Raw genomic sequence first — 11496 nt, 5'->3', positions numbered from 1 at the left:
CCTGTGTTTCACAGTACTTTACGATACTGAACTTTTCTTTTACAGTGAAAACTCTTAATGTGATAATGTTTGTGCACCTTCATTTTGATCACATTAAGCGGATGCATTGTTAACAAGGGAATGTAATTTTTCACTGCAATTTATTCAGTGGTACTATTAAGCAGTTTTCATTGTATCGTGGCACTGGAATACAACAGTACATTTTTAAGCAGGGTAAAAGCACAATTGAAGCTGTACAAATGTTGCATGTCATTCTGCCCAAACCCCCTTGGTATTTAGTGGGCAAGCCCATCTTTCTGTATAACTGTCAAACAGTGTGAATACTGAACAAGCTTACTTTGGAGAAGGAACCAAACTCACAGTTCTGGGTAAGAAAACTGATGGAAGGTGAATTCAAGATTCAATTATTAAGGACATGTGTGTACAGTGAGAAGCATAGTGATTTGGCTTGCTGGTCTACATGGGTGCTGGGGGGGGTTAATGCTGATATCTGAGAGTCCTTTGTGGCTGTGCTCAGCAGTACCAGCCAAGCTTACTTTGGTGAAGGCACCAGGTTAAGAGTTCTTGGTAAGTTACCTGAATTTTTAAACTGCAGAAATGTAATGACATTTATTTTTTACGTTACAATAAGTGCGATTTCAGCTTAGTTTCATGACCTTAGTATATTAAGGTCATTGCAACACCATGTCCAAATTCCAGTTGTGTGTATTTTAAAAGGGGGATGCTTGTTCGTCCCTTTCAAAAGCAAGCTAATTAATGTCTAAAATATGGAGTTTTTATTTTGATTTGCCTGTTATTTATTTTTAATGGGTGGCGGTAGTTTTTCTTTAGCTGTGAAACAGTGTGAATCTCAACCAGCCTTACTTTGGGAATGGAACTAAACTCACAGTTCTAGGTAAGAAAAGAAAGAGAAAACAAAAGAAAACAGAATGAATATCCCATAACTCATGATGAACCAAGTGTAAGCATTATGTAAAGTACTGTACTGTACTGTACACATCATGAAATTTTGCTTGTGGATGTTCACCAGTATGAAGCTGTATAAAAGTTTGTGCGACAGTCAATCCCATGCCCCTTGTTTCATGGGGGAAGTTTTTCTGTAGCTGTGAAACAGTGTGAACAACTACCCAGCTTACTTTGGAGAAGGAACCAAACTCACAGTTCTAGGTAAGAACACAGAACGAATATTCACCTAATGGATGACAGAGCAATTCCAAGCGATTGTGTAAAATATTGTACTGCACTGGACACATAATCTTGTTTCTGAATATACACAAGCATAACGCTAGCTGTGGCAGTCAGCCCAAAGCCCATCTGTGTCCGATGGGCAAAGGCAGTTTTACTGCAGCTGCCAAACAGTGTGAACTCACAGCAAGCTTACTTCGGAAACGGAACCAAACTCACAGTGCTAGGTAAGAAAGATGAACATATTTTAGCAATAAGTACTTCAATCCAAACAGACTAGTTGGTTGATTAATTGCTGTCTCTGGAACACTTTGTTGAGTGGAATAGTAGATTTTGTATTTAATGTAGTCAGGCTATAGTCTATCATTCTAGTTTAAGTGAACGGCATACTGTAATGTTTAGTGTAGTTGCAAAAATGTTAATAGAGAACTCTGCTATTGCAGTCTATAGTAAACAGCTAATTTACTATACAGGTTTGTGTGTATTGCAGGTTACACAGACCCCAGTTAGCACTAATCTTGGACAACCTTATCCAAGCTAACATTAGAAAGTCCAAGATCAGTGTTAATCAGGGTCTGTGAAACCAGACGGAAATGTAATGTTTAAAACAGTTAGCCCCAGGTTACATTAGCTGCATACAGGCTTAAGCAAAACTGTATTTTTTAGAGAAAGTGCATGGCATCATTCTGTATTCTGGTTGTCAGATAAACATCTGTGTTAAATAAATATTGATGATAATTCTGCTTTACCAGAAAAAGGAGAAGGAAGCATGTTTGGCACAGGGGATGGTTTGTTAGGTTTGTACAGCTCTAGCCAGAAGTTTGAATTTTAGGATTGAAAAAAAACAAAAAACAAAAAAAACTGTGAACGTAATTTAGCTCGTGTTAAAGTTAGGGTTTAAGCACAGTAATAAAAATCCATATCTCTCATGTTAATTTAGATTGTCGAAGGGTTTAGTTTGTTCATTTCTAAGTATCTAGGCCGGTTAGTTAACACATTCCAGTTACTGTAGATACAGTGCACCTGCAGCTGGTGGTTTTGCTATAGCTGAGAGATGGTGTGTAGTAACAGAGAACAGTACTTCGGGGATGGCACCAAATTAACTGTGTTAGGTAAGAGACCACCTTGAAAGTCATTTATCTGAGTCATTTAGTCTTTACGCCACATGCGAGTTGCATGGCATCACGGTTAAGTGTTCTTTTGAGAGGGCTTGTTCACTAAAAAAAAAAAAAATCTCTTATAAACCATATCAGACAGTTATTTATCAGATTATAGTATTAAACTAATTCACAGACCCTGATTGGCTAATCTTGGACTACATAATGTTACCTTAAGGTACGGCAGTCCACGAATAGTGCTAATCAGGGTCTGTGAAATCAGCCTACATGCTTATATGAACACGGGTAATACTTTATTTTAGGGATCCGTTATAAGTGCTTATAAACAATAGCAAAAAAAATGGCAAAAGTGTATAATAACTGTATTGCAAAAACAAAGCAACCCCATATAGTTGGTGAGACAGACAGACAGACAAACAGACAGACAGACAGACAGACAGACAAACAGACAGACAGACAGACAGACAGACAGACAGACAAACAGACAGACAGACAGACAGACAGACAAACAGACAGACAGACAGACAGACAGACAGACAGACAGACAGACAGACATAGAACAAACAGACCTGAAAGGACTATATCCATTATAAGCGATTATAAACAATAGCAAAACAAACAATGACAAAAGTGTATAATAATAGTCTTATTATTTCTAATCATATTATATCATTGTTAATAGAATAATTAATAACATGATTATAGATTGTTTATAATCACGCATATCGGATCCCTAAACTAAAGTGTTACCAAAACATGGAACTAAGCCTACTGGACTTATTCCAAAAAGGACATTGCAATGCTGGCACAGCTTTGAGGACATCTGAACTGAGACCTTTACTTTATATAGGCTGTATCATAAATTTACAACTTGACATGACACTGTCATTACATTGCATTATAATAAACTGCTGTCCCTTGTTAATGATCATAAAAAAACTTGGGTGACATATTTATAGATATTTTATAAATGTCAAGGTTCATAAAAAAAATCCTTAAAAGTTTTGTGAATAGATACCCCTGTCAATTGCATTTCAGCAGTTTTGACTGTTTCTTTCTTAAGCTCTGCAGTGAAGATAGTGGATTGTGTTTCTCTAGTTTTCTTACACAGTCGGCGCATTGTGCTCTGGTTCAAATACTCAGTACTTTGGCAATGGGACCAAGCTGACAGTATTAGGTAAGAATTCAGAAAAACAGTATCATCTTCACATTCATAACGTACAGTTTGTAGTCTGCAAGATTGTGGGTGCTTTTTTGCTGGTGATAGTTTTGTTAAAGTCGTTTAGCATTGTGTTCTGGAAATTCACCCCAGTACTTTGGCAAAGGAACAAAGCTGACTGTTCTGGGTAAGAAACATTAGCTGTAAAGATTGACAACAGCAGAGCTTCAGCCTGTAATAACTTAGATACAGGTGCTGGTTTTGTTAAAGGCTTTCAGTGCTGTGTTCTAACGCTTCACCCTTGGAGTTTGGCACAGGAACTAAACTAACTGTATTAGGTAAGAAGGGAATGCTCTTGTAAAATATATAATGCCCTGTGCAGCTTAAGGATTGCAGTTCTTTGTCAGTACAGTGTTGCTGCTATGAGAGGCACCAACTGAAATAATGCTGTATAATTCAATGCTTGTGTAGTGCTCTATTTCAATGCCGTGGTGCGGGCAATCCACAGTACTTTAGAGACACTGCCGTCCTCACTGCTCTTGGTAAGGAATTCATTATTCTATAGGAAGACTCCTCAAGCCTTGCCAGCATTGCTGCAGGTATAGACCAGTTGTTATTTTGAAATTATTAATATTCCTAATGGAAAGATGTTTTCTTTCTAGGTCATTTTATAATGTGTTTTTTTTGTAGACATAAACCAAAATACAGCATATTTAAATGTCAGTGTTGCAGTTTGACAGATCGATAAATTAAGACCTAAATTTCTACATCGATCTTGGACATCCATAAATTAAATTAATACAATCTTTCACAGAACACATTCGGTTCAGTGGGAAAGCAATTGCAGTAATACTAAAAAAAACATGTCTTAAAACAAACGCTAAGACACTGGGATCTCTGATGTTCAATGCACAGGCTTTAAATGTATATTCTAGCTTTATCAGTTTTAGTAATTGGTGTTTTATATAATAATGTGCTGATGAGTTTGGAGTAAATCGTTTTGAGAATCTACCCCATATAGAATGACTTCCTCAGTCATTAAGTTTATTTTATTGTGATTGCATATTTTGTTTTCTAGTTATGCATGATCACTTTGAAGTATTTTAAGCACAGCACAGTTACCAGGACCAGAGAACACAGTTGGAAATTAAATGAACGGAGGGCAGGAGACACATCTTCACACACAGTGAGGAGGGTATGGAACAGAGCCAAGTTATCAAGGCTGAATCAATGGGATTCTTTAAGATCTCTCTAATAATTTAAAGTAAGGAAACCACTGGCAAACTGATAAAACAAAAGTATAAATAACCCAGATCTCAGAAAGGTAGTTTTTTCACAGTCGCTTAGCACAGTGTTCTGCAGATGTGCAATACTTTGGAGGAGGCACCAAACTTACAGTTCTAGGTGAGTAGAAAGAAAAAAAAGAAATGTAGATCATAGGATTCTTGTAAATGTAAATATCTGTGCCCTTATAGCAGGTGAAGAAAACATATGACAATGTGTGTAGTAATTTAATACTAACAGTTCATAAAATAGCAAAAACCATCAGTTAACTTTAGCACAGTTTGGTTTTGTTTGTTGAGGGGTGTCCAGTTAAAACTTGATATCGCACAATTTTTTATGAACCTCATATTACCATCAAAAACTATTTACTAGAAAATTGTTAAAAAAAAAATAATAATAATAAAAAGATGTAATGGAAATGTTCAGCTTTTAGAATGCTGTATGTATTTAATGAGAAGAAAAGATTATCTTTTTCCAGGACACTCCTCAGTGACGCATAAACTGTAAAGTAATACACTTTGAATTCCTAAAAGTATGTGGGCAATATGGAGATAGTGAATACAAACAGAAGTGTGTTTGCCTAACATCATAAATAACCCAAACGGGCTTGCAAATGATCATATTAATAGACAGGCAGTCGGTTTCTTTTCGTGTTTTGGGAAAACATTTACTTGGAACAATCTGCAATTTTGCGTGCTTCCATCCCCATCATTATGAAGACACATGCCCATTTTCGAATCAATCAACAACAAGCTTAGCACAGTGTAATAAAGCACAGTGAAAGCATGGTAAAGCATAGGTAAGCTTGGTAAAGCACAGTGAAAGCATGGTAAAGCATAGGTAAGCTTGGTAAAGCACAGTGAAAGCATGGTAAAGCAAAGGTAAGCTTGGTAAAGCACAGAAAGACATGGTAAAGCATATTAAAAAAAACTATGGTAAACTGGTAAATGCATGGTACAATCATGAGAAATGTGCAAATTTAACATTGTAAAAAAGTAAAAAAAAAAAAGTCACAAGCTTTTATGGAAAAAAAAAATCACTCAGAAACCCTTGCAGGTACAATGTAGTTAATAGGTAGTTAAATGTTCCTATGCAGAGGAAGCTTTGGGTACAATTGTACCCATTTATATTCGGTGTTGTACATCTTGAGAAATCAACTATTAATTCCAGTGCATGATTCCCTGTGTACTCATGTCACCTGGGGCAACTAACACGATTCTTAAGCTAACACTTTATATTGAATTGTGGTTCACGAGTCTGTTTTTATAATTGATAATAAAATGTCATGTGTAGGGTGTATCTTAGTATAACAGACATCACACAGTTTGAGAACCCAGAACTGCATGGGAATAGGATACCCCACACAAGTATTATCTTATATTAAACTGGTGCCGTCACACCTTACAGAAGTGGTCTGAATAGTCTTTCATTCTAATGTACATGGTCTGTATGAAATGGGTAAATATTTATTGGGAAGATGAATACACTTCAGTTGGCTGTAATAATACTTGACTATAGGATTACTTGTTAATGCTTATTGAATTGGTCTTCTAACACCCTGAACTTGATCAAGTGTAAACTCAGAACTGGTTAGGATATGGAAGGAAGATTTTTCTGTGCTGGGAATGGGGACAGGATAGCAGGTTAACAGTTCATGTTCCAGCTGCATTGCACTGCTTTCTTCAACAGCGTGGTTAGCTGTATATAGTAGCTGTCTTCAGGAATAGCCTAGCAATGAGGGTGAGCATGTGTATCTGGAGAGGCTTCTTTGAGATATAACCTAACATTTAAATGTCTAAACTATTAACACCCCTATAACCTATTAGTAAGACATATCCAACGAGAGGAATGTTTTGATTTTTAAATGGGGGTATAGCGTACCAGGGAAGAGATTTTAAAACTTATGTTTAATAAGTGCATTTGTAATATTTATGTGAATTATTCAAAAAATAATTTATTCATCAACTAAAATAATGTTTATTGTAAAATATTCCAAATACAAACACATGCAAAATGAATAATGAAGCCAAAAACAGGATTCTATTTAGCAGTGTTAGGGAGGTAACAATACTGTACTCTGCTTAGTTTCCAGTACCTTGTAACTGTAGATTCCTTTCTCAGGTTGGTAACTAAATGAGGTAAAGGACTACATTTTTAAGAGGGCTGTGTGGTCTGGTGGTTAAAGAAATGGGCTTGTAACCAGGAGGTCCCCAGTTCAAATTCTGGCTCAGCCACTGATTCATTGTGTGACCCTGAGCAAGTCATTTAATCTCCTTGTGCTCTGTCTTTCGGGTGAGACGTAGTTGTAAGTGACTCTGCAGCTGATGCATAGTTCACACTCCCTAGTCTCTGTAAGTTGCCTTGGATAAAGGTGTCTACTAAATAAACAAATAATATGAAATAATAACATAGTTACTTTTAGTTGCATTTAAAAGAAAGACTATGGATAATCAATAACATGGACATCAGAAAGTGCTTTGACAGGGCAAGTTAATTTTATATCATCTTGCTAGAAAATGGCATCAAAGGAGAGAAAGAGCGAGTTTCATTGCTGGATCTTCAGAGAATATTTCAGCCTGACCAAACCGAAAAAAAAAAAATCTCTAACAGTAACTTGTAACAGTATGGATTACTTTAAAATAAAATCTGCAATACAGATGCTATTGTTGAATTTGATATTTTAAAATGTAATTGTCTTCACCAGTGTGTTCAATTCTACTCTCATTTCTCTTTATCAGAGCATAACATTTCTGAACCTATACTTCACATCCTCGAGCCGTCGAAGGAAGAGATTGTGCAGAAGAAGCGGGTGACCCTGGTGTGCCTGGCCACTAATTTCTACCCGGATCACATTAATATCACCTGGAAGATCAATGGCAAGAACAGAGAGGACGGGGTTAAAACAGATGATTATGCTATCAAGGACAATATAGCCAACAACTACAGCATCAGCAGCCGGCTAAGACTGACTCCGAGCGAATGGTTTAACCCCCAGAACATCTTCACCTGCGCTGTGAAGTTCTACAAAGGAAACGGTTCAGAAATTGTAACTCCTGAAAAACACATTTCTGGAAAGGATGGTAGGTTTATTAAGACTTTCTGTAAGTCTGTCCTCAATTAACCATGTAAAACCAAATTCAATTGTTCTCATCATAAAGGTGGGGGTAATATGGCTAGTCCTAATAAGAGGCAAGACAATGGATTTTGAAAAAATTGAAAGTGTATTTTTTTTATGTTGATTTCCAAACAAGTTCTTAATTCTGTGATTATACGAACACAATGCAGAAAAAAGTGATACCCAATAGAAGTGGCACAGATGAGGAGATGATTGGGGCACTAGAAATGTGATGTCATGATTTCAGCCTCATGCTTTCTTTTTGCTAATGCACTTTCAGAGTGTGGTATGGCAAACACCATACTAGTAATGGAACATGTAAAAATCACTTTAACCATTTAACAATGATATTATCTCTTTCATTACAGGATGTGGCATGACTAAAGGTAAACACACACATATATATATATATATATATATATATATATATATATATATATTCTTTTTACTACAGTAGACTTTTGCTAATAAGATGTTGTTTGGGGTAATGTACGATAAAAAGGCTTTTTGTAGTCTCTAATTTATAGTTTTGATACTCATAATAAACAGAGACAGTTAGACATAGCTATAGGTGGAATTATGTTTAACATCCCAAAGTACAATAGGTGGCTAAAAACTGTCCCCTTTATAAAACTGTAATTCAGCCTATGGCTATTGCATGGTTACAAACCATCTATAATACTTTATTAACACTATAGCATAGTTATTAAGCATATATTATATATTTATAAAACAGTTATAAAACATTAATAAGCAGCACCTTGATATAAAGTGTTACCCATGGTTGTTATAACTTTATTAAGCTCTTACTTTAAAATGATGATCTGCACTGGACTGAGTTATACAGGCATGTGTTCAGATCACTGTTTGCTGTGATATTTCAGCTAAAGCTGCCCCATCTGCTCAATAGTAGGGGGAGCACCTAATAGTCAACTTACCATTGGAATAGTAAAGTGATAGTCGACCTCAAAGACTGGGAGTCGACTAGTCGCACGCCATGTGATTGTGCAGTCATTATGAAGTATGCAGTTTCAGAGACTGGGAGTCGACTAGTCGCACGCCATGTGATTGTGCAGTCATTATGAAATATGCAGTTTCAGATGGACAGCAGTGCACTTGTGCTTGCAATCCATTAAAATGTAGAGTCAATGTTTGATATTTAAAAAATAGTTTTTAAAAACAAACAAGCACAATCCAAGGTCTCTTAAAGAATTAGCGGGGTTCCGAAAAATATAGCGTTACACATCCCCACGTGTTGCTACAACTGTTTACATAACATACCTGGCATTTTTCTTTTCGTTGTTAACTTCCTGACAACTTTTACACTTTAAAGTCTCTCTCAAAGGTCTTTTCAAGTGTCTGTTTAGTGCACTCGGGTTTGAGATCAGAGGCGTGTCCTCTCTTTGACGTCATTTTCCTACCTGTATTCCTGAAGAGACATGCCCCAATGAAGCTGGGGGAGACAGGGAGAAAATATCATACAAATGCAGCTCATTTTAACCTCAGAATCTAATATGTTGGATTGTAGAATGTTAACAACGAAAAGAAAAAAATTACAAGTTCGTATTTCAAACAGTTGTAGCAACACATGGGGACATATAACCGTATATTTTCCGAACCCCGCTACTTACTCCTTAAACTCTCTCAAGCTGTTTTGTTTTTTACATAATCATGGATTTTTGTCCCTTCAAAAAATAGTAGTTAATTGAAGACTGGAGTAAAGCCTTTAACCCCCATAGTGACAACTCCCACCTACTTGACTATTTTTACCTCAGCTATTTAAATCTGTCGTTGTAGCTGTATTCAATAGTATCGTACAGCGAAGCCAAGAGATTACAAAATATAACTTGCACAATGTATATGCTGCAGATGGCTTGCCATGATCGTATAGACATTATTCACTATTTCTGCTGTATCAGGTAGAATGATTGTTTAATTCAGACCTACGACGAAGCTTGTAGACGTAATCTCCCGTTTCCCCTTTCTGAATTATACTAAATGCTTATACGGGCATCATGGCATTTTTTCTTGTGTATTCTGTTTTAAAGTATAATATATGTATAATACACACAGTAAAGAGACCTGAAGTAATATACACTGACTGTAGAATTTCTTAAAGTTTCGTTTTGTTTTTATCTTTTTCTTTTGCAGCTTTAAATCGGAATGAATCAGTGGCTGCACGGATTTCATACATGCTGTTGGTTGGCAAAAGTTTAATGTATGGACTGTTCGTGACATTTCTTGTGTGGAAACTGAGGGTAAGGATGACTGTAAAAAGCTGTTTTTACAATTAAGCATAGTTCACTAGAAAGAGTTTGGAAAACCAAACCCCAAATTGTGCTTGGGTTTAAACTACTTCTATCAGGGTCTTTGGCTCACCTAGAAAGGCCGCTGAAGGAGTCATACAATCAACTTAGCCATTGAAACCTGGGCTGCAAATACAATAGATCTTTCAAGTTTCAAGTGGTTATCAATCACTGTAATGGTCTCTGCCTATATTAAACACACAGCCTGAATTAGTACAGCCATGTTTCTCTGAGGGAAATGAATATGATCTACTTGTAGTCATAGTTATAGGACATGTCATTCGAAAGGCGAGCTGGTGTCTGTGGAATGGAACCAGCAATACAATCTGTATATAGAAATCTATAGAATACTTTCTATGGAAACACTCCTTCTATCATATATTCTGTTCCTGATGCCCAACAGTAACCAGCCCCTGCTACGTGATCATTTAATAGAAGTACTGGTTAAGATGCAGGTTTGTTTCAATGATCTCACCTTCCTCTATCTCCTGCAGCCTAATTCTTCAAGCAAGCGCTTAAACTGAGAGAAGAGAGAGCAGCTAAACGGAAGAGACGAATGATATGCTTCTTTGATTATTTCAGCTTTAGATTTTCTTAATACGTCTGCAAGCTTGGTGCATGTATGCTTCAGAACATGTTTGGTAATTACTAGAAATGAATACGATAGAGTACATGTTAGTTTTGCAAATGCGTTTGAACTTTTCAAGCTTGCCTACTTTACAGCCTAATAAACTAGCTTAATAAAATCATGTTGCTGTCATTTTGTTTTTATTTCTATTGTACTTGTGTAATGTGTTGATATGTTAGAGTTTAAACATTTAGAAATGATCCAGAATTGTGTCTTAATATCCAAACATCAAAATATATACTGAGCATCAAAAGAAACTCATCACTTATATTTGAGCATCTAAAGAAACTTATCACTTATGTTTGGATAAAATTCACTAGATGTGATCGAAAAATGACAAACTCTGTTTTAGAGCAGGTGCGGTGACTTTTTATTGTGCTGATTAACAATTGACATCACAAAGATGCTACAAAATGATCTGTGGATCTCGGGCAGGTGTTGTGACTCTTGGTCTCCCAGTTCATGGACTGTCGTTGACAGAGTGTGTCTGGTTATACCGTGAACACCCAAGACGGCCAGCCACAGCATGCTGCCCTAGTCCAGCCTCCAACATGCCGATTGCACGAAGGCGCTGCTCTCTTGACAGATGTGGCATATTGGTTTTTTTTTTCTGTGATTTTCTTTATTGCGTTTATTCAAGCTTGCAATTCAACAGCTGAAATCACTCCATATCCAGTGTCCAACTTTTATTAATTAAATCA

At 36.4% G+C, this 11496-nt stretch overlaps 1 gene segment (V, D, J or C); it reads left to right on the top strand.

Annotated features, from left to right (window-relative positions):
• The first annotated feature begins 2208 nt into the window (after positions 1–2208).
• On the top strand, positions 2209–10916 carry LOC117404523 (M1-specific T cell receptor beta chain-like). The segment is given in 5 exon segments: positions 2209–2297; positions 7485–7826; positions 8230–8247; positions 10013–10119; positions 10662–10916. Coding segments are annotated over 5 exon segments (555 nt in total).
• The last annotated feature ends 580 nt before the right edge of the window (positions 10917–11496 follow it).

This window comes from Acipenser ruthenus, chromosome 48, assembly GCF_902713425.1.
Source record: "Acipenser ruthenus chromosome 48, fAciRut3.2 maternal haplotype, whole genome shotgun sequence".
Taxonomy (NCBI): Eukaryota; Metazoa; Chordata; class Actinopteri; order Acipenseriformes; family Acipenseridae; genus Acipenser; species Acipenser ruthenus.
This window is presented reverse-complemented; position numbering and strand designations above follow the sequence as displayed.